The sequence below is a fragment of the Daucus carota genome, chromosome 5, assembly GCF_001625215.2.
Source record: "Daucus carota subsp. sativus chromosome 5, DH1 v3.0, whole genome shotgun sequence".
NCBI classification, from domain to species: Eukaryota; Viridiplantae; Streptophyta; class Magnoliopsida; order Apiales; family Apiaceae; genus Daucus; species Daucus carota.
The window spans coordinates 12,978,682-13,002,833 of NC_030385.2; the positions used below are offsets into that span (position 1 = coordinate 12,978,682).

A 24,152-nucleotide genomic window follows, 5' to 3' on the forward strand; every position below is an offset into this window, starting at 1 on the left:
TCGTATTGTTAGAAAAAGTGCTCGTAAAAAGATAATCTGCTAACATTTTTATAATATTTGATATTTTTTTTGCTATATGCATATTATGAATTTTAATATAAAATTCCGTTGTTATTGTTGCACCAACCGAAATCATGATCTTTTCAAATTATCATCTTATCTTGATAGTTTAATTAGAGATATAAATATTTTACGAACTTTGAATATATAAATAAAAGAAAGAACATTCTTAAAATATTGAAACGGTAACATGTATATATCTTATGAAGATATCTAAGAGCAGTGGCGGAGCCAGGAGATATCATTCAAGGGGGCATTTCTCAAAATTTTAACATAGTAAGAGTACAAAATATATATAAATTTAACTTAAGCTTTACAAAGTTCCACGACGCGTTTTCATGTTCTGAAAACGCTGCATAATAGATTCATTACTGACATTAGCAAAACTTTCTCTTTCAACAAAAATGGTTAAACTATCATTTAACCATTGATCCCCCATGCGATTTCGCAATTTTGTTTTCACAAAATGCATTCCTGAGAAGACTCTTTCAACCGTTGCGGTGGCCACGGGTAAAATTAGCGACAATGTTATCAACCGATAAATTAATGGATATATTTTGTCTCTTCCAACTTTAACCATTGTCCTTGCAAGGTTGCCAATGCCTTTCAATTCTGAAAATTCAGTACTTGAGCGCATATCAAAAATATAGTTCTGAAGTTGGTCATCGAGTGCCATAAGCTCCGTCAAGGTAAAATCAGTTGGATAATACTCAGCAAGTTGAATCAATTTGTCCTTCTCAAAAGCAATGAACATATTATCCGGGCATAGACATGATATACACAAAAGTAACGTAGTATTTACCTCATCAAAACGATTGTTTAACTCCTGGAGTTGCATATCAATTATTGAGTAATAGAGCTAATTGTAGCTGATGAGCGAAGCAGTGGATATAATAAGCACTGGAATTTTCTTTCAAAATCAGTGCTTTTAGTCCATTGAACTTACCCTGCATATTACTGGCTCCGTCATAGCCTTAACCCCTTAAACTTGTTATGCTCAATTTGTGTCTTGAAAAAAAATTATCAATTGCAGACTTGAGTGTGATGGCTGTAGTACTAGGGACATGCTCAAGGCCTAAAAATCTTTCAATTACACAACCCCTTTTGTCTACATAACGCACCACAACCGCCATTTGTTCTTTCATGGAAATATCACGCGACTCGTCTATTAAAACAGAAAACAAAGAATCTCCCATATCTTTGATAATCACATTTATGGTTTCAATTGCAGCTGCGTATGTCCTTCTGAATATCAGGTGATACCAATTTACTATTTTCAGGGGCATTTTGTAAGGTCACATCTTTGATATCTTTATTCAGGCAACCCATAAATTTCAGAAGTTCAAGAAAATTACCTTGATTGCTTGAATCAACGGATTCATCGTGACCACGAAATGGAAGTCCTTGTCGTAGAAGAAATCTGATAGAATCAACTGAAGACTCCAAACGGATACGATACTGAGCTTGATCTTTCTTAGACTGCTTGCTAAAAAATGTGGCAATGTGTTGTTTCTGATTTAGCAAGGCATTGCATTTTCTCCAAGAGTAATTATGAGAGCTACCAGGTTTACCAATATGAGTTCCGAATCTATCTTTCTTTTTTCAATTCACATATCCTTTAGTAACAAAACAATTCTGCTCTCCCACGGTTCCTTTAAAAAGATAACAAAACAGGCAAAATGTGGCATCTTTTGCAATGCTGTACTCTAACCAGCTGGGATGATCATTAAACCAATTTGGGTTGAAACGTCTATCTTTTTCTCCACATTTTGTCAATGGAAAAATATGATTTCGCGGTTGGCAGGGACCTTTGAGCAAATACCTTTTGCGTACTTCATCTTGGTCATTGACATTATAGTCACAAATAGGAATTCTTAGCCCAGGATCAGCTTCAAGGTCTGCTAGATTTATCAACTTGTCACCATTTTTTATACTTGTAAAACTTATGTCTTTAGCCTCAAGATTATTCACCTTATCTTTCTTCTTCATTAGAACTTGCTCATCTGGAGAAATAACCAAATCAACCTTTCTTTTATAAAATCTCTCCATTTAAATTTGTGTTTAAAAATCACGCGGAGAGTCTTTAATTCTTTATACACCTGCTTCATATTTTAAGAGAGTACTTTCATACTTTAATTAGAAAATATGAAATCCATAGTCGATACACAATTTAATCATTAACCATAATCACAATTCACAAACCCTAAAGGTATCATATAAACAATTATAAATAAACAAGCAAACATACACAAAAGAGAAGACTGAGAGAATTGAAAAATACAAAAGAATTAAAAGGTAAGAACTTAGAAGATAGATTACCGATGGTACAAAATCAAAATGTTTGGAACTTGGAAAGCTCTGTCCCTTACTCCCTTTTGGCTAAATTTCGAAGAGGAAAGTAACCAAGAGTAAAAGCAAGAGTCTGGGGGCACAATAGAATAAGTTTTATTTTGGTATAGTAAATATGTGGGCCCTACATCAAATTTTTTTTTTTTTTTAAGTGGAGGGGGGGCACGTGCACCCCCATGCCCCCACGCCCCCACCCCCCTCCGCCACTGTCTAAGAGATCCAAAAATTATGCATTCCAACATTCAAAATCATGATATGCATAGGAATATTTAAAACAAATAATACCATGGTATCTATTAGAAAGAATATTTTATTCTTTTTTAAGATTGTAAAATTGATTAGAAACAAATATATTTAGAATCTAAAGATTATAGGATTAAATATTTTAAAATCTTTCTTTCTTCCTTTTCCACCCACATTATAAACACTCTCCTCTCTGGCACAGACCAACTCACAGATCAGCTTGTTCAAGAACATTAACTGTAACCAACCTTACTCCAAACAATTTTGGCAATTCACAATGGCTGCAGGTTCGAGCTCTAATGGTCCATCAGACGAGAACAAACAGCCGAATGAAATGAAGCGGCAGGCAACAAATCCAGGAGAACCTGTTATGGATGCCAAAATTCATGGTCCTGAAAAAGTAAAAACCTTCATTTTATATAAACCTTCGAAAACTCTCTCCTTTTTATAGATTAAATTTATTTTCCATTTGTAATCTGGTTTATCCGACAATTATTTGGTTTGTACCCTTACATTTTAGTAAATATTTGCAAGATTTATTGCGTTGTTTGACAAACATTCGAATAATTGATGTTGGCCATAATAAGATATAAATAATTATGTGTGTTTGGTTCAAACCTGTTTCTATATTATTTTCGGTTTTTCTATGGTGTGCCCATGGGCACATGCTAAGCGCGGAAAATTTTGTGCTTGAGAGATTTTGATTGGCTCCTCTCTCTTGATAATGGTGGACCCCCCTGCAAATACACCAACCACACCAATCAAAATCTTCCAAATACAAAAATTTCCGCGCTTAGCATGTGCCCATGGGCACACACTAGACAAACCGTATTATTTTTGGTTCTTGATTCTTGCAGGCAAACTCAGCATCACATCCTAGGTTGAGTCTGATCACAGAAATCTCAAATCGGCTTGGCTTTTCTGTTAAAGAGGACAAAAACGGGAAGAAAAAAATTGCAGAAGATTTACGCAGAGTTGAAGGTAATCAAGAGAAGAATGGTAATGATAGTGATCAAGAAATGGATTATGGCCATGATGGTGATGCTCATGGTCCTAGTGGCTATGAAGGATATGAAAGATTTCAAGGATCACTTGGGAAGTTGCCAGAGACTGTGAAAGAAAAGCCATCAGAGTATAAAAAGAGGAGGAGAGATGTAAGTGTACAGACAGACTCTGATGAATGTGCTCATGGTGACAACTTAAGACTTGCTGGTGATCCAGCCCCTTTGTATGATTCTTTATCAGAGCCTTTATCTCAAAAGCATCTAGATAAGGTGGAAACTGCATTTGTTGTACATACATTGTGGAATGGTGAAAGTTCAGGAGAGATGTTGATCTATTTCCTAAAAGATGGTCAGACTATGAAAATTAATCAAGTGCAACTTCTTCTTTTCAAGGAACAGCTTGAACTGGAATATCTGGTTCATATTATGCATGACAGGTCATTTGTTCACAGAAGATGGATGAACAATATGAAGACCAGGATAAGGCAAATAACTAGATTGCTGAACGGAACCAGGGAGGTGTACTTCAGGCCTAAATATGTCTGCGACAAGGATGGAAAAGAAAAGGAAATGCCTTGCGGGAGTGTGAAGATCCAATATGATCAACTTGGAACCTATGTGGAATATACACGGAGTCAAGTTGGACTGAGCTCCATCACTCTAGATGACATTTATGATTATGACTATACTCCATCAGAACTTAGAGCAGCATATTGGCAGATCACCGGAGCTGATGATGAATCTGTGAAAATAAAGAGAATATTGAGAAAAGCTCTTGAGAATGCTGAATTCAAGCTCCTTGGTAAATTTCTGGAGGAGAATCCGTCATTCAGTGAAATTCCAGATGGCTATGAATTGGAGCATTAAAAGGTACAAAATGTTGTCTTGAATCAGTTTTTTGAGCAACTGTTTGTTCTAATTAAATGTTCATATATGCTAGACTTCTTAAAACAACAAACCAGATTTATGCTTCAAGTCACATATAGAGCATAGTTGCATGCAGATGTGCTAATTTGTCTCTTTACATGTGATCATATAGTTAATCAAATCTGAAGGCAATGTTTTCTACAGACTGCAAAGCTATCCAAGAGTGGAAATATTATCTGAGGCTGAAAAGTGATTAGAGACTGAAAAACTCTAGAGTTCACTTCTATATAGAATTGGAACGATGGTTGGAGGAAATGGAAAGTGCTATAGAATAGGATTAGATTGGTTGCAAAAACACGACTGGCACAAGAATGGAAAGATCAACATAAGGAAGATATCAACTTTATCCCATTTCCATGTATAATCATTATTATCTTATGTAGTTGTTATATAGGTACCTGCAGCCCTTCAGGCTGCATATATACTCTCTATTATATTCACCGTGTTATTTGTCAACTCCATATATAATATCAGAGCCAGGATTTTATAAACACCTAGAGAGTTGCTTTCTAATAGTTTACAGAGGTAGCAGCTCTCAAGACCAAGGTTTTTCATGAGAGAGTTTGTAGTCAATCATATCAACACAAATATTTTGTTTCATCTTTGTGTTCTTTGCATATTACATTTTTATTATCTGCCTTGCATAGAATGTTTGACAGGCAGAAATTAACACATCGGTATCCAGCCCCTTTCTAATAGTGTAACTGGAAAAATAATATCAGCATGGAACTTCTGACTCCGTTGACTGTATCCTGAAATTTTAAGTTGACACAAGTAAAAAAGATGCAAGATGGAACTTTGGCAAATGATGGTGTATAATATGTTGTATGCTTGTGAGAAGGATGCTGCTGCTCTGAAACAAAGTCGTCTTTTTCTAAATCAATAAGTAAAGGAATATATTAATCAAGAAGAATCATAAATAAATAGAAAACAAACTGCTTGATAGTGGCGTTATTTCTCCGCCTCACTGGAAAACAGACCTAAGAAACCTTGAGTTTTAGATGAAATCAGTCGGTAACCAAATAGAAAAGGTACTTGATGGTGTTCTTAAAGACTGGTTGCAGCAAGACTTTCCTCAAAATTTTCTTTGGTTCAGTTAATAACAAAAAGAGAAACAAAAATGCAAACATTAAGGTTGTGTTCACTTGAAAATGCAATGAAATTTTGTACTATAAATTGGGGTTGATTAGAGAAAATCTCTATAATTTTTTCATTTCTTCAGTCATGATCCATTTCAACTTTTTGAACTAGATATCTAATTCACATGCTTTGGAAGGAATGCTCATTTCACTTTTTCATCATGTTTCCCTACAATCTTTCAAAGAAAATTTAAACTCACTCATATTTAGTCATTATTGTCTTATACATTCTTCATTCTTCATATAAGTCTATGTAATTTTTCATTCCATTCTCTTCTCATTCCATTCTATTCAAGTAACACAACCTAAAGAACCAGATAACAAAGTGTAGAAATATGGAGTTATAGTAGTAAAATTTGGTTTTAGTCAGAGTGAGTGTAGTTGCCATATTTTAGCATGATTTGGACAGATTGCACAGCTAGTCATAGGTTGTTATTTATTTCCTTGTACGTCTGATTTTACACTATATATATGATAAGACGTCAATTCTTTAGGGTTGAGAGCCCCAAAACATCTTGTAGCCGTCTCCGAGTCTCTTACATTATAATGATTATTTCAATTAAACATTGATAACATAGTTAGATGTTCAGTTTGATAATCTGAATTTGAAGTTTCACACAACGAAATGAAATGGAGCAAAACACGGTACAGTTGGGGAGAGATCCTGGTGCTAATATTCCATTGCAGCTTGGAATTGAATTGACAACTATCGGTGATGTCAAATTGCCATTAAAAGATGCTGGGAATGCAATGCGCAATTTTAGAATTCTGTGCAGCACTTAAAGGGTACCGGAATTTCATTCTTTGTAACTATAACCCTTCTTTTCTTTGTTTGTTTGGGCTCAAGTTTTAAATTTTTGACATGTATTATTCGGATGAAGATTGCATGATCCTAAATAAAGATGAAGAAGCGTTTATCCTTTTATTAGTTGTCGTAACTTGGAGTTATTTAATTAAAGCAATGTCATTATAGTTTTATTGAAATAGTAAATGTACTTGATGGTTTTATATCAAATTGCACACCGAACTCAGCAAAATATATCAAGTAACTATATATCTGATCTCCATGACGACTCAGTTAAAACACTATAATACTATTATATATCATTCTGTTAATTTTTTTAAAAAATTTGACGGCAGTGCTGATGTGGTAACGAAATTGCTAATGTAGTAACGAAATTCCGTTAATATGAGATTACATTCAAAGAAAATATTGATATTCCAACTCAAACTTCTCAGACTATCTCAACTATAACTTCGACTTGGATGGGAAAATATAAAGATAAAGATACTTGTTCAAGTGAAATAGTCAATTTTATGTTTATGTATCAGATTCTTGGGAGTGTGGGATATGATACATTTTGCAAACCAACAACTCCTAATTCTTGGATTTGGAAAACAAAACTTAACGAAATGATATATAATAATACTTTAGTGGTTTAAATGAGTCGCCGTGGAGATCGAGTAGCTACTTGATATATTTTGCTGAGTTTGGTTGCCAATTTGATATAAAACCCCATTAGTTTTATATTTTTAATCCATTTTAATAAAACTATAATGACATTGCTTTAATTTAAACCTCATTTGTTTATTTTGATCTTTCTCCCTATCCTCAAGTAGTACCGAATGAACAAGGGATAATCAAGCATCATAATTCATGAGCTAATCAATGGACCGAGTAGATACTCGGAGATCCCAGCAGCACACTGCAGTTGTCCTTGTCCACTTCCACATTCAACTGCTTTTAGTATGTCCGTTTTGGTTGGTAACAGTTCTATAAAATATTTTTCAGATGTTATTTGCACAGTTCTCAAAATCTGAATTTATAGAGTACCACGGTTTTTCTAGTGTGTGCTCATGGCACATGCTAAGCACTAAAAATCATAAGTTTGACTCATTTTGATTGGCTCTTGTTTTTTAATAATGGTAGATCCCCTGCATATACAACCACACTAATCAAAATGCACCAAACTTATAAAATTCAGTGCTTAGCATGTGCCCATGGGCACACACTACACAAACCCTTTATAATATAGCAAAATTTTGTGGTTTTGCTTCGACGAATTGAATGTCATGATTCATTAAATGCAACAGATTCACAATCTATTGATTATCTCATGAATAGTGAACCTGGTGAATACAAAACTCCAGATTCCTCAACAAAACTCAGAATATTAATTGTTTTAAGCCATGAAGTTCTTCAAACTTCGTAAACATAATCTATAATTCCTTTATAATATGAATTTAATAATTTTCCTTACCTGGTTCGTTTATTTATTTTACTTTCTTTCAGAACATTAAAGGAATGGATTAGCGATCAAGAACTAAATTTTCTAAAAAAGCAAAACAAGCAAAAGGAAGTGTTCTTGCTGCGAAAGAGCTGATACATAATGAATCTCCCGTTTTTGGTCTTGTACACATGACAACATGGGTCTGCATGCAATCTTAAACATCTTTGTACTTGCAGAACAAGAGCTTGAAGCAGAAAGTGAATCATGAACTTCCCAACAACTGTTGTGAATAATGGTGCTTCACTTTCAATCTCTTAGCAATTCAGAAATAGAACGTGTTTTCTGGATTTTAAACCCGGACTTTAAGCCATTTTCGACTTTAAGCTAAAAAATATTCGTTTGTGTAATAAGTCGGAGGTCGGCTTAAAGTTAGAAATAAGGCAGAAACTGACTTAAAACAATGAGTTGGCAGGATGTACTTTTTTAATCATCTTATTTTATTTTTATGATTTTTTTATAAATCAATTTCAACACTAAAATAAATAAGCTATCGAATTTTCTTTTTTTTAATAACTCATAAGTCATCTATAATATAAAATTACCTAAATAGACAATTTAAGCTGTGCACTTATCACCTTAAGTCCTTATAAGTCATAAGTCATAACTTTAAGCAAGGACAAACGGGCTAATAGGTCGAATAAAATCTGAAGCAACTTAATCTCACAAACAGATGCTGGAATCAATGAAGATGGTTCCTCAAAGTATGTTCATTATTTCAACAAACTATCACAGCAAAAATATTTTCATATCAGAATTTAGAGTTAATATGGTTATTATTACGTACATCTCGTCGTTATAGGCCCAGCGGCTACAAAATATGCTTAATTCTGCTGCCTAATTGTGTTGATTGTTGATTATGTTGTTGTAGCTGTATATTATCTGCTTGAGGCACTGCTTAAATTTCAAGACAGGAAGTGGTAAACTATTGTCATTTTACACTCTTCTTTACCTTCACAATGCCTCTAAAATTAGAGTTATAACTTGCAAAACTATTTTATAGGAGCGAAACATTAAGAACAGGGTAATAACAAAATCCAGGATTACCCTAGGTAACTTACTGTACAATGTACATGTAGCCTTTATATCAAGCTGGTACTGGATTAGCTATTTTCCTGGATGTTAATGGTCATGCCTTTTGGAGGGTAAATGGTTATTCTGATGAATCTCTAGCTTTCTTGCTCAAGGTAATTATTGGCGCGCACAAATTTGAAGGTGTTTGATCCGACTTTAACTGTAGGATAAACGCTCCCCCAATGTACAGATATAGGAAATGAGATTGATTCAGTTCATCAGTTGCCTTCACTGAAATATAGGTTGCGATTGATGGTGAGCAAAAGAAGGTGCTGAAAAGCATATTTCATTGCGGTGAGTATTCTATTCGAGCAGTCTATTGCCAGTCTCATGGTCATTTTCCGTCTGATTTCCTCACATCATCCGTGATCTGAAATTCTTAATGTGTTTTGGTGTAAAATATTGATGGTAATTTTGTGACAGCTTCTAAATGTGAATTGTGCTTAATGTTTTATGTATGAAACCCAAATCTAATATCTAATATTCTGTAATGAGAAAGGGCAACAATTTTGTTGACATATATGGATCAAGACATTCTTAGTAAAATTTCAGAATGGAAAGTAGAGGAACCTATTTTACTGAAGTAAAATTTCAAGCAAGACATTCCTATTACAAGGCGTCCATTTAAAACTATCATCGAGACATGAGAGATGGATTAGGATGAAACACAAGAAAAAGGATGGCATTATTGGTTTCAGACCCTGTAATGTGAGTACAAGAAGTCGAAAACACAGCCTAATAGAGTTGATTGATTAGGGTGTTCAAATTCAAACACATTGTCTGGCATGCCTGCTGCTATTTTTAGCATCATCCGTTCCGTTATTATTGCAGAAACTAACAAGGTAAAGGGAATATATTCTTCTTCTGCTTTCTGGGAATATGTTTATACTCTTTCTCCTGTTTTCTTCTCCACAAACAACTCTTCATTGGCAAGCACCCAGTGCTCCTCTTCTTCTCCGTGATCTTTTCACACACCACTGTCGTCTTTGTTTCTTCCTTCTCGTCTACTGCTTCTTTCACTTTAACCTGTATTCGTCACATGCCAACGCGCCAATCAGTTAGTCTTTCACAGTAACTTAAAATAGCGAATCTGAGTAAACAACATGCGTTGTAATCTGTAAAAGTCCGGACACTAATGAAATGACAGTCTACGTCAATCATGTATGATTCCTATGTTACATCATTAAAAAGAAATACAAGAATCGGTCTAAACGTATTTAAATTTTTGCAATTAATCGTCAGAAAAAAAAAACCCGAATCTTTCATATTCAAAATTTATATCTCATTAAATTTTGAGGAAATAAATACACACGTGAAATCATATGGACAGAGGAGCATGGATGAAAAGGGGCTGTCCATTTGAATTTAAAGTTTTTTACCTTGAAGGTATGACCACTAAAAAATAAATGACCTGGAAAATATATCCTGCAGAAACAAAATCCACATATATGTGGCTGAAGATAGATTTCTGGGGACCATTAACGAGTCAGATTTTGACAATATATGGATGCTAATCGAATATGTTCTATTTCCTTTTTCATTTATACATTTACATTATTACTTTCCAGCTTGTACTATAAAATGTTAATGATATTCTCCATAAAGCTTACATGTTCAGTTAATTGCCTCAGCTTTGTACACAGGGAGTTAATTTAGTTCTCTGCGTGTTAGTTACTCACTCTTGAGTATATATGAATGGATGTAGTTAAATGCAGATTTATAGTAATCATGGTTATAAAAATCAGAACTCGGTTCAACTCGGTTATATTCTTGAAATCTGTGTACTCGGTTGACTTTCCGAGTACAATATTAAAACCGACTCGATAGGCCTCCAATTTCTGAGCACTCCGAGTACTCGGCCAAGTTAACCGATTTTTACAACACTGGTATTAACAGGAAATACATGTCAAGTATTTAGAAATTATTGTTGCGATATTTACCTCTTCGGTTTCGGAATTTGTTTTGCGACTAGAACTAGGAGAATCTGTCTCCCCTGCTGCGCTTAGTTTGGGGCAGCTTTTCTCCATTTGAGAGCTTGAGGAAGGGGAAGTACCGGTATTGGAGGTGAAATCCGGTGATGTGCTCTGAACTCCGACATCCCTAGTAAACATGTTTCCTGCCTTCATTTCTGAAATGCAAGAGGACAGTAAAGTTATATAAATTAACACACACAAAGAAAACACACTAAATTGTTCGATAGCAGTACATGAAAATCGATATAATTAAGTATAATTAATCTGTACCGTTGATTATATTGTGAATTTTAGCTTCTTGATCATAACAAGGCTTTGTGGTTTGGTTGAATCTTGAGTGAGTAGGGTATATAAGCGGAGCAGACATGGTGAATCTGTTTGTCAAGTTTCTGAAAGACCTTCCGCTAAGTGTTTTTGCTGACAAACACTCCATCGGAACTTCTCCTGAGAGAGGATTGCATATATATTTCTCCGCGTCATTCCACTTGGAGTTGAGCGCAAAACCCTCCGGTGATAAACACTCCCATGTGTTCACCGATCGTGCCTGCAATGCTGCATATCATATAAAATTAAGGACAAAAATTTACAAAAATAAAATTATTGTTCAATAAAGAAAAATGATGCATATGAGAGTCATGCATCATGCATGTTGTGAATGTGTATTGGGTTTACCTCGAAGAGCACTTGTGAAGGAATACGTGGAGGGATCGATTTCCTCTATGAAAAACAAAAACAGATACAGAACAAGTAAGAATGGGAGTGCCTATAAACACAAAGTATATAAATGCTATTAATGTACATGTACTTCAGGTAGGCCTATAAACTGTACAAGCATATAGCTAAAATCTAACCTTTTAAGTTGTATCCGGGGGAGGACGCCGTGCTAGAGATGCTAAAATTTGATCTAAAAGATCTGGAATCCTCCCTCAAGCTTGCTATATAAGAAGCTGAAAACCTTCTTGATCTGGTGTTTTCGCGGCTGATCATCCGTGCCCTCAGATTCCATTCTCTCTGGCTCGACTCCGCGATGTCACTAGGCCGCCTCGAATTCAAAGGAGATTGAGCCATTCAAAACAACAAGAGATCAAGCTCTCACACTTGTTCTTCAAAACTTACAAAACCATCCTAATAACAACACAGAAAACACTGTTTGTGTATTTCAGCACAAAATCAAGAGTGGAAAATGTGAAGCGCCACTGAATTTAAGGGAGCAGGCACATGGATGAGTGACAAGTCTACTCTGAGGGGTTGTTGCTGTGCATTTATACCGAATGTGAAAATCATTATTAAAATGACTATTCACGTAATACAATAATTTCCGATCTTTTTACATAATGTGGTGAGTGTAATTTGTCGATTTCCATATTTGGGATTTGTACAGTAGGGAACTATATACGCTTGTGGATGTCATGTCAAGCTATGGTCCTATAATCTCTGCGCACAGTAATTATGGTGGTCACAAATTTCGTTCAAATTTGAATGCTAAGTTGCTGCAGAATGCAGAATGCAGATGCTTCCACTTTTATTTTTACTTGCTCAGTGACTTAGCCCATCATACCCCTTCATCTGTCCCTCTCCTCTTCGCTTCTTTTTTTCACTCACGGTAATTATACTCGATTCAAATATTTCACCGCCGCGTTTGTTATTTTCAAGTGGTGCACAGTATGTTCAATCTAGCAGCCAGTGCTCCAGCGTATCGCAGCAGACTCTCCGACCGATATAAGATTGAGTATCTTAGAGCAAGTTCAAGATTCCGACATATAAGATTGAGTATCTAAGAGCAAGTCCAAGATATGCGTTATAACATGTTTTAAATCATAATTTAAGGTATTTGATGAAAAATGTTGATCCAAGACCCTTGTGGTAATGTCGTATATCACTAAGACAACCTCTTCCAGTCTTATTTTTAGGGCACCTTTCTCCTAACACACCTTCTTTCTCTCTCTACTTTATATTATGTTTTAATGAAGAAAAAGAATCTTTAATTAATAGAATATTAGACATATATTAAGGATAAGACACATTGTTAGAGTTGAAATTAGTTAGGTATGTCCTAAATCACTAGCACATCATTTTTTATATTATATTTAAGCCCTGAACTAGTACAATGTTGGACTTGCTCAAAGGCTTTGTTTGTTTGACATTGTTGTTTAGTAAACTTAAAAAAAAACTATCTAAATCACAATTCCCGGCTTAAAATCTCCTCTCGCCAAAAACTGCTTTTCAATTTTAGCAGGAAGATGTCATAGATTTCACTATAAAAACTCGTCAATGCAAATGTCAAAATTATTATTGAGCAATCATTCAATTTCGGTAAGAGTTGTTTTTTACCGGTTCTATGACAGCACAGCATTTTTGAATACGCGAAGATTATACACTACTTATACTTAGACTAAATAACTACTATCTTTATCTATTTTTATAAGGTCGAGAGTTCAAATCCCGTCGAACCTGGGAGTAGGAAAAGAATCTATTGGAGTTTGATACATGAAGACAGAACTGAAATACTTATTAGCAAAGCAAATGACAAATCCCATCCTTATTCTTGAGTGAATCTAAGGGTAAGGCAGGATGGGGACACATCAATTTGTGACATAACCCACAGCTTGTGGAATTGGCAAATTGGTGAGAAAAGACACATATGCTATGTTATTTTCAGTGTGGGCTGGATAAACTCACACACATACATGAATGATTGTGGTTGCCTGGCTTGCCTAGTTTACGAAGAATGATCAATATTTCTAATATCTTGGGCTATCTCTAGGACTCATTCATTATTTTCATATGCATGTGAGTCTGTCGTTTTCACGTTTTAGCTAGTCACAGAGGTGATGGATGCAGGCCTTGTTTTGTCTTTGTTTTTTATTCTATTATTGTGTAATTTTTGTTATATACCTTCTTTTTTTAAATATGTTAACTGGTTTTTCTTTGAGTAGGAGTAGGATATATTATCAACTGAGTTCTCGAACAAATATGATATTGTTAAATAAAATTTGATTTCGAATTTCCCTCTTCTATGAATTCGACTTTGATGGACTCCTCTGTTAACTCTTTTGCTGGTCAGAGAACCCAGAAAGACTTCGAGTCGCTGATCTTTGACGGACTAATCATCAAATGATATTCATATATTAGTATTTGTACTTGAAAAATAAATTTTAAAAGAGCTAATTAGTGTCTACAAAGTAACTTTTAAAATAAAGGATCGTTAGAACAACTCCATAAAATTCTTGGCTGAAAAATGAGTTGAGATATTAAAATAAAAAATATAGTCAATCTCTTGGACAATGACACGCTCTAACCATACTCATCTCTGTTATCTGTAATTATAGTCAATCTTTTTATGAATCACTATAGTTGTCGAACCGTTACAGATCGATAACAAATCACACGCCAATTATCATATTAAAGCAATACATTCTATTTATAACAAATCATCGAAGCGCAGCAAATATTACACAATATATTAAAAGTTTAATATAGTCAATCATTATATCCAATCATGTTGGAGATGCTCGTACGAATCTACAAAACTAATTCAACAATTACATGTGAAACCATTTCATACAAAATGTTGATTATATCCGCAAGTTAAGAGCTTCAAGACTCATCCTTTTATTCCTATTTACTCTGCCCTCTCCTTAATTAGTTTAGTTGTGTTGTTTTGATTTTCAAATATCACATTAACTAGTTTCTATTGAAAATTTGAAATTATTCTTTCAGCATTATTAAACCGAAAATCATATTTTGAAATAGATCACATACACTTCATAATGATATGACTTCTATTATATTTTATCAATTACATATATATAAACTTCGTTCAAATCTTGATTAATATATTTCGAAATGGAAGAAGACAGAGAATTAATCACCTAATATAATCCCAAATAATTATCAACCAAACCACGAAAATTCGGGTGAAATAAACTATACCAATAAGTGAAAGTATGAAAATCGGACAATACGAAGCGGTGGTTGTTCGCAGAGAAGTCACTTTATTCCAGTTGTTTCTGCAAAAGTGGGTGGCAAAGATAGGAAACAAGGAGAGTACAAAGCCCTTATCCATATCTACTACATTTATCTGGTTTTGCATTTAAATAAAAATCTTATTTCACATCCGAGGAAGGATGATTGCACATGGCTCTCAACTCGTCCTCAATTTAATATCTAAAGTCTTGCTGTCTCGTGCATAATTATATTCTTAGGTTGCTATCGACTTGTGTCTTATTTCTTGTTACCATTTGCATGGCAGCTTTTCAATCTTTCTTTCTTTATTCGCGATACCTGATGGCTGATGCAACAAAAAAAAATGTACAAAGAGAGACGTTGTGTTCAGTGTTCTAAAAATCGGTTTAGGCAGCTGCTAGGCGGTGCCTAAGCGTTATGCGGTCTCAAAACGCTCTGATCGCGTCTTTTTACAAAATCGGTCCTAGACGGTCAACATCCCGCCTAGGCGGCCCAGGCGGCCAATAACACAAAAACAATATTTTTAATAAATAAAATCTAAAATTATGATTATATTATAAAAAATTAAGTATTCATTTGTACTTAACTAAATATCTTATAAAAATAATAAAATGACTAATTTTTATTTAATATTTCTTACATTATTTATAAGAGACTGACTGGTATATATTTATTTAATCAACGATTTTGCATTACATGTATCAAGTATTTATTTTATATATGATATATTATATTGCTTACCAGTTTGACTCTACTAGTAGTGAAAAGTAGATAAACTATTAAATTACACTTAATTATAATAATTTAAAAATAATATATGTCCGATTAATGCTCCGATTAATATTTTCGATTAATCCCCGATTTTTCGATTAATCGCTAGAAGGTACCCCGACCGTCCTGGGACGCTTAGCGATTTATGGAAAACTGGTTGTGTTACCTACCTGGTCCAACTAATCAACTATATTCCTAGACACCCTCTTTCGTCCACAGCTTGTATTTTATTCGGTACAGAAGATTTTTGCACTTGCGTTCAAATCGATCAACCTTGTACGAGCTTAATTGAGAACAAGTATTTACTTGTGAGGATTTTATTTTTTGCACGAATAGTTGCCGTAAAATTCTTAGTATTATATTTCTTATGAAAAAGTAATTCATATATCACATACATGGATTCAGATAACAAATCTGAAATCTCTAATTTTCACCGAGACTACGTTCATTTTGCCCGAGCAGAATGATTTTATTACAAATTCCATATGTATCTATTACAGCAACTCGTCTCTAACCACAGGAAATTTTAGCTAAAAAAAATGAGGTGGTAGAGATAAAATAAAAAATTTACATAATCTTCTTGAAAACTCACTCCAACTCCAACACTGCAATCCTTTATTTATAATTATATCACATGGAGCCAAGTCTAATGGCTATATTTGTCGAATGACTATAGATTTGTAGGAGCAAGTCTAATGCTAAAGCTAAAATATATGTAGCCATTGTTGTAATATGAAATCAAAAAATACATTTTGATGATAAAATAACTTTCATGCTCTAATTCATGTTTTTATAATAAAATCAAAGAGATGTAAAATATGAACACAAATACAAAAAATTAAATTAAAATTATGTTTATATTCATTTCCCTCCAAATTCCCACTTGCATTGCTCATGTGGCAATTATAACTACATCTATACTTAGTTCCATCTTTAAAACCAAGTATAGCATTTTTTTTTTAATTTTAGCATCTCATATAGCATTGCATTAGAGTGCTAAGTTCTACGAGTGATGCTATATTATAGAAATAACACCTCCTATGGCATTACATTGTACTTGCTCTAACATATACCATAACATTTATTACTATAATAAAATAATACTCCCTCTCATCCATTATATAGGATGTTTGACTTTTTACAAGTATTTTTAGGAGGTTTGACAATGTTTAAGATTAGTTTTCTTAAAATTTTCCTTTCCAAAACAAAAATATTTATGTTATATTTTTATTCAGAAAAAAAAAAATTACAAAAAATAATATATCTGCTATGTGGTCAAAGCACCTAAAGTTACGTGTAAAAAATCAAACAGCTTATATAATGGACCAGAGCAAGTATATTCTATTTTTAACAACTTGAACCACTATTAACATACTATTTCATTTATTACTATATTAAAATAATATATTCTATTTATAACAACTTGAACTACTAATAACCTACTATTTTTAAGATAAAGCCAACCAGTATAGTTAGTACCGTCAAAACAAAATGTCTTACGTGTTCACCAAATTTTTACCTAATGTTTTGTAGATCCAATTTAACTCATCATTATAACCAAGGTTCTGCAAATTTTACATGACCCCTGTTCTAACCACACAGGCACTATGATCAGAGAGGCCCCTGGGAGTGAATTCAACTTCAGATTCAGATAAAGGCAGAGAGCCAAAGCACTTACAATTAGCAAGAGCTCTATCCACTTTTCAGGAAATACAAGAGGCCTCATCATCTTTCTTAGACCATGTGACGAAGTGTCCCATATATCTGAAGTGTCCCATATATCTGATGTCCTCAAGTCCTGCATTTTCAAGACATGAAATCATTCATAGCAGAGGACCAAGGATCAGTCCCTCCATTCTTTTTCCAATTAGGAGTCCTGCTTTGGGAGCATCCTGGGCAAGATCTATGGCTTCAGCTGCGGCTAAGCGAACTCCCTATTCTATAGAAGTGAATTGAGAGAAAAAGCTCTTCTATGCCTTGTAGATCCAATTTAACTAACCATAATAACCAACCACAGTACCACACTAGAGATAAGAAACTAGATTTTATCTTATCTAAAAGTCATTCATTTCAAACAAAACATTTCTAAATGAAATAGAACAGTATCTTCTTTTAAAAATTTATCTCATAATTAGGTATTTCAATGTCTCTTCAAATTCTAAATTTAAAACTATTTTATTTTATTTTATTTTCACTCCATTCTACAGTAACAAATTAATGGAATGATTTTATTCTTTCACCAGTACATTTCTTCTCCGTTCCATTCCTTTAGCCATTTGTTTTATAACCTGTTCCATTCCTTGAGGCATTTCTTTTATACCTAATTCCTTCCTATAACCTAACCAAACAACCCACCAGATATCAACATTCCATTCCTTCCAAATATCCTTCCATTCCGGTGAAATGTACGCATCATTAAACATGCCATTCCTCCCTAATTACATTTCTTACAACTGAACACAAACTAAAAGTTTTCAACTTCCTTGTTTAGCAAAAAAAATAAAAATAAAGGATTCAAGTGTTTATCTTGTGTGATTAATAATATGTCCATTCATAATATAGAACAGATATAACAATGAAACATAGTGATACAGCTTACTTAATCAGCTAGTGAAATCTATGGAGAATTAGTGAAGAACACAGAAACAAGATAGAGAGAGAGAGAGATAACAGAATAGAGAGAGAGAAAAGAGACACAGAAAATGATAGTAATATTTCAGATAATCCCCACTACAAGCACTCTCCAGCTTTATATTAGCTAGAGCATACAGCTGTCATACAGCTGTCAACATGAAAGTAAAGCATACACTTGCCCAGATTGTAACAGAATTCTGGCGCCAAAAGTATAAGTTTGACTATTTGACTATTTGACTATTTGACTATATCATATGCTCCCCCTTTTTCACAGACTTGTCCGCAAGTCTAAGGTAGCAGAGTAAAGTCAGGAAATCTGTTAACAAAATCAGATGCCACCTCCCAAGTGCTTTCATGTAATGGAGTACCCTCCCACTGGACCAAATACTGAATCTGAGCTGCATTTTGGAATTTCACCATCCTTTTATCCAGAATAGCTACAGGTTTCTGAGATTTCCCTGTTGCAGATACTTGACCCATCCAATCAGGCACAATGGATGTCACAGGAGTAGGACCACAGTAAACTTTCAGCTGAGACACATGAAAAGTGTCATGAACCTTAGCATCTGCAGGCAATTGCAACTTATAGGCAACAGGTCCAATGCACTCAATTATTTTGAAGGGTCCAAAATATTTATTGGCCAACTTCTGATTACCCCTCTGCTGTACAGATGATTGCCTATAGGGTTGGAGCTTGAGCCAAACCCAGTCACCCCTGTCAAACTTTCTATCAGATCTCTTTTGATCAGCTAACTGCTTCATTCTGTGTTGAGCTTTTATCAATTGAGTTCTCAACTCTGAGATCATAGCTTCTCTCCTTTGCATACTCTTATCAACAGCCTCCACAGAGCATTCCCCAGCCAAATAAGGCAGATGTAGTGGTGGCTTCTGGTTATACACAACTTCATATGGGGTGATATTAGTAGAAGCAGAAAAGTGTGTATTGAACCACCATTCTGCTAATGGCAGCCAAGAACACCATTCCTTAGGAGCATTCCCACACATGCATCTCAAATAGGATTCTAAACATCGATTAATCACTTCAGACTGTCCATCAGTTTGAGGATGGTATGAAGAAGACAATAGCAACTCAGTTCCATGCAAAGCAAACAGACCCTTCCAAAAGTTACTCAAAAAGATTGGATCCCTATCACTTACTATCGACCTTGGCCACCCATGGAGCTTAAACACATTGTCTAAGTAAGATTGAGCAACTTGAACAGCAGTAAAAGGGTGTGACAAGGCCATAAAGTGCACATACTTACTTAGCCTGTCAACGACCACAAAAATGACATCCTTACCATTAGACTTGGGCAACCCAGTGATGAAATCCATCGATATGTCAATCCACACTTCTTCAGGGACTGGTAAAGGCTGTAATAAGCCTGGATATGCACTATTGTCATGCTTAGCAGCTTGACAGATCACACATGTTTTGACAAATTGTCTCACATCCCTAGTTAGTCCAGGCCAGTAAAATAGAGATTTCAGCCTCTTTGTAGTTAAGTCCCTTCCCCCATGACCACCTTCAGGAGAACTATGCTGCCACTGTATGATTTTCTGCCTCAAATTCTCATCTGGGCCAACACAAATTTTCCCTTTTTTCCTCAGAAATCCATTCTGTAGTGTAAATTTATTATGGGCCTGACCCTGTTCTAATTGGATAAGAATTTCCTGAAGATTGGGGTCTACCAAGTAACTGTTCTTAATAGAAACTTCCAGATCAGAATTGGCTACAGTGATAGCCATACACAAAATTTCAGACCCCTGTAATCTGGATAATGCATCTGCCACCACATTTTCCTTTCCCCCTTTGTATTGTATTTCATAATCAAATCCCATAAGCTTGGACAACCAGAATTGTTGGAAAGGGGTGGAAATTCTTTGTTCCAATAACCATTTCAGGCTTTTCTGGTCAGTCTTGATGACAAAATGATTTCCTGTCAGATATTGTTCCCATTTTTGTACTGCACATACAATAGCAAGCAGTTCCTTCTCATACACAGATAAGGATTGCCATCTTGGACCCAAACATTTACTAATGAATGCCAAAGGATGATTATCCTGCATTAACACAGCTCCCACTCCTGTCTTTGATGCATCAGTTTACACAACAAATAATTTGTTGAAGTCTGGTAAAGCAAGTACAGGTGCTGAAACTAGAGCTGTCTTCAAGTTATCAAATGCTGATTGTGAGTTATCATTCCAATTAAAAGCACCCTTCCTGAGTTGATCAGTCAACTCTCTAGAAATCCAGGCATAGTTCTTAATGAACTTTCTGTAATACCCTGCAAGGCCTAAGAAACTTCTGAGTTCTTTCACATTTGTAGGAACTGGCCAGTTGGCAACAACCTTAATCTTTTTAGCATCAGTTTCAACTCCTTTGGCAGAAATAAAGTGTCCCAAGTACTCCACCTTCTCCATCATAAAGCTGCACTTACTTTCTTTTGCAAATAACAGATTTGCCCTCATTAACTCAAAAACTTGCTTAAGATGGACCCAATGATCAGCTGCTGTCTTGCTGTAAATCAGAATGTCATCAAAAAAAACCAAGACACACCTTCTCAAGAGTGGCTTAAAGATTGCATTCATCCACCCTTGAAAGGAAGCTGGTGCATTGGTGAGGCCAAAAGGCATCACCAAGAACTCATAGTGGCCTGAATGTGTCTTAAAAGCTGTTTTGAATACATCCTTGTCACACATTCTCAACTGGTGATAACCAGCCCTTAAATCTAATTTACTGAACACTGTTGATCCTGAAAGTTCATCTATGAGCTCATCCACTACTGGTATAGGGAACTTATCCTTTATTGTTTTCTTGTTAAGCTCCCTATAATCCACACATAACCTCCATGAACCATCCTTCTTTCCAACCAATACCACTGGTGATGCAAAAGGGCTTGCACTATTCTGGATAATCCCCTTCTGTAACATTTCATCTATCATTTGTTCAATCACATCCCTTTGCTTCAATGGGTACCTGTATGGTCTGATATTGATAGGGTTGGAACCTTCCATCAAGGGAATTCTGTGATCAAATACTCCTCTGGAAGGAGGTAACTCTTTAGGTTCCATAAAGATATCACCATACTGACTCTTCAACATCTCTAGTTCTGATTGATGATCACTCAAATCTTGGTTCTGATTTTCCAAGGAACTTGCAGATTCCTCAGGTTCTCCCTTATTCAACTGCTGAATTTGTATAAAGCATAGTTGAGCAGCATTCTTGAATAGTTTCTTAGATGACTCAGCTGATACAACCTTCAACTTCTGGGGTGCCACACCTTTCAACCTAATAAACTGCTTGTCCACTTGAAACTCCATTAGTAACTTGTTAAAATTCCATTTAACAGTACCTAAAGTGCTAAGCCACTGCACTCCCAACACCATATCACAACTGCCTAAGTCAATCAACATAACTTCAGAAGTGAAGTCATACCCTCCCATCCTCCAAGAGAAATTTTTCACCACATTTTGACAGGATATAGAGTTTCCATCAGCCACTGTTATTTCCTGTTTGGTTATAGCAGATACTTCACACTTCAGTTTGCTAGCCATAGTAATATCAAGAAAATTATGAGTGCTGCCAGAGTCTATCAATATATGCAATGGTTTATTCTGCACTAAACCTCTAACTCTCATGGTGGAAAAAGTCTGACTCCCTGTCAAAGCACTAACAGAAATACAAGGATCACTGTCTTTGATCACACAATCCTCCACTTCCTCTGTACAGTCCCCATCACTCTCCCAATTCTCCTCAACATCTCCCCCAGGTATCTCAACTGTAAACAACTGAGGCTCCCTAAACTTACACTTGTGACCCCTCTCATATTTCTGATCACAATAATAGCAGAGGCCTTTTGCCAATTTTTCTGCTCTGACTTCTGCCGGAATAAACTGCTGTGGTTTCACCAATTGTTTAGTTTGTGGAGTTTTAATCTGAGGAGTAGGTAACAGGGGAGGCTTTGCAGTAGCCAGAGGCAAAGCATTAGGTTTTGCAGGATAAGTCCCTGGATTAGTACTAATCACAGCAAACTTGGTATATTTCTGAGTACTAGCCATGATAGACTCTTCTTGCAACCTAGCATACCTAATAGCCTCACTGACATTAGTAGGCTTAAAAGCTCTCACAAATGGTTTCACCGCAGACTTCAATCCTCCAATAAAACTCTCTAAGAAATAATCATCAGGCAAGATATGGTTATGCTGTTCCATTAAAGAGCGTAGATTATCAAATTCATCAATATAAGTCTCAATTGATCCCATCTGTTGTAGCCTATTGAACTGTTCCACTATATTGTGAGTTGTCTCATCCTTGAATCTAGCACTTAAGTCTAGAACAAATTCACTCCAATCAACATTCTTCCTCATAGACATATAATTGGATACCCAAACCTCAGCCTTATCAGTCATGTATAAAGAAGCTAAATCAACCTTCTGATTATCAGGAATCTTGCACAGAGTAAAGTACTTGACACATTTCTTTACCCAATTTCTAGTGCCTAGACCATCGAACTTAGGAAATTCAAGTTTAGGAGTAAAACCTAAAGGTTTTGGCAAGGTATTACCTCCATTTCCACTGTTTTCTCCTCTGTGACCTTGCATCAAACAGTTAGGGTTCATGTCTTTCAATTCACGAATCATCCGGATTAGCTCGTCGAATTTGTTGTCGTAGCGTTTGGCTTGATCCTCAAAACGCTTATCCATCACTTTGAAATGCTCCTTTACTTGCTCATCCATGGTTACTGCTATAGCATAAGACTTTCTTGTTTGCGGCGCCAGATTAATAGATGTAATGGTAGAGAAGACAGAGATAAACAGCAACTATAGGACCGTCACGGCTCTGATACCATTGATACAGCTTACTTAATCAGCTAGTGAAATCTATGGAGAATTAGTGAAGAACACAGAAACAAGATAGAGAGAGAGAGAGATAACAGAATAGAGAGAGAGAAAAGAGACACAGAAAATGATAGTAATATTTCAGATAATCCCCACTACAAGCACTCTCCAGCTTTATATTAGCTAGAGCATACAGCTGTCATACAGCTGTCAACATGAAAGTAAAGCATACACTTGCCCAGATTGTAACAGAATTCTGGCGCCAAAAGTATAAGTTTGACTATTTGACTATTTGACTATTTGACTATATCACATAGTAAGCCAAACAGTAAAACAGGACAAGCGCAATAAAATATATTTACTCAACAATGATAGGATACTTGTAACTAAGAACTTGTACATATAATATTGAACTATAATAAATTGAAAGTAAAACAAAGTTAAAGTGAAACAAGAGTACAAAACAGATATACATAGAATTATATACAAAGCAAATTATAAACAGTGCAAAATTAAATATAGTGAAAAATTCTATTTAAAGAATGACACAGAAAAATCTGATCACAGTTTCTCACTCTTAAAAGCAAATACGCGCCCTGCCACTGTTTTAGAGAATGATGGTTGTGACTTCTTAGGATATAACAGATTAGTTATTTAAGAATTGAAAGCACCGCAAATTCTAGTACACCAACGAACTAAAAGTTAAGGATATAATATGGATTGTGAGGATAGTTTTTGGTTGTTTCTTTTGTTTATATCAATATATCTAACTAATATCAATAGCCATCAGATATTTATAGGTACTGAAAAAAAAAAATCTCAAGCAGTTAACACTCCAACAGACAGAACCATCCTAATAGTCAAGTAATAATTGATCTAACA

General features: G+C 35.1%; 3 protein-coding genes and 1 long non-coding RNA gene across 6 annotated transcripts; 1 reads left to right on the top strand and 3 right to left on the bottom strand.

The window, feature by feature from the left end:
- Nucleotides 1-299: 299 nt before the first annotated feature.
- Nucleotides 300-2,518, bottom strand: LOC108220686 (uncharacterized). 3 transcript variants are annotated; one of them, XR_010291909.1, is made up of 2 exons: nucleotides 2,380-2,518; nucleotides 300-2,063 (listed from the first exon to the last, which is right to left on the bottom strand). It is a non-coding gene; the product is annotated as an uncharacterized LOC108220686 (long non-coding RNA). The 3 variants fall into 3 exon arrangements; XR_001806780.2 differs by having other exon boundaries at nucleotides 300-2,159; XR_001806781.2 differs by having other exon boundaries at nucleotides 300-2,162.
- Nucleotides 2,519-3,290: 772 nt separating this feature from the next.
- Nucleotides 3,291-5,122, top strand: LOC108222418 (uncharacterized). The gene is made up of 2 exons (XM_017396340.2): nucleotides 3,291-4,526; nucleotides 4,696-5,122. The coding sequence occupies exon 1, from the start codon at nucleotides 3,672-3,674 to the stop codon at nucleotides 4,521-4,523; it is 852 nt and encodes a 283-aa protein (XP_017251829.2). The 5' UTR covers nucleotides 3,291-3,671; the 3' UTR covers nucleotides 4,524-4,526; nucleotides 4,696-5,122.
- A 4,623-nt stretch (nucleotides 5,123-9,745) lies between these two features.
- Nucleotides 9,746-12,294, bottom strand: LOC108220204 (uncharacterized). The gene is made up of 5 exons (XM_017393905.2): nucleotides 11,909-12,294; nucleotides 11,730-11,774; nucleotides 11,328-11,609; nucleotides 11,025-11,212; nucleotides 9,746-10,110 (listed from the first exon to the last, which is right to left on the bottom strand). The coding sequence occupies exons 1-5, from the start codon at nucleotides 12,123-12,125 to the stop codon at nucleotides 9,919-9,921; spliced, it is 924 nt and encodes a 307-aa protein (XP_017249394.1). The 5' UTR covers nucleotides 12,126-12,294; the 3' UTR covers nucleotides 9,746-9,918.
- Nucleotides 12,295-20,534: 8,240 nt separating this feature from the next.
- Nucleotides 20,535-23,168, bottom strand: LOC135152738 (uncharacterized). Its single transcript, XM_064093826.1, has one exon. The coding sequence runs from the start codon at nucleotides 23,166-23,168 to the stop codon at nucleotides 20,535-20,537; it is 2,634 nt and encodes an 877-aa protein (XP_063949896.1).
- Between the last annotated feature and the right edge of the window lie 984 nt (nucleotides 23,169-24,152).

What these genes read in the sequence shown, in the direction of transcription:
- LOC135152738 (XM_064093826.1), bottom strand. Translation starts at nt 23,168, where the DNA reads ATGGATGAGCAAGTAAAGGAGCATTTCAAAGTGATGGATAAGCGTTTT.
- LOC108220204 (XM_017393905.2), bottom strand. Translation starts at nt 12,125, where the DNA reads ATGGCTCAATCTCCTTTGAATTCGAGGCGGCCTAGTGACATCGCGGAG. An exon ending in CCCCGGATACAACTTAAAAG is followed by an intron (nt 11,775 to 11,908) that starts GTTAGATTTTAG and finishes TGTTTTTCATAG; the next exon opens with AGGAAATCGATCCCTCCACG. An exon ending in CAAATTCCGAAACCGAAGAG is followed by an intron (nt 10,111 to 11,024) that starts GTAAATATCGCA and finishes TGACGAATACAG; the next exon opens with GTTAAAGTGAAAGAAGCAGT.
- LOC108222418 (XM_017396340.2), top strand. Translation starts at nt 3,672, where the DNA reads ATGGATTATGGCCATGATGGTGATGCTCATGGTCCTAGTGGCTATGAA.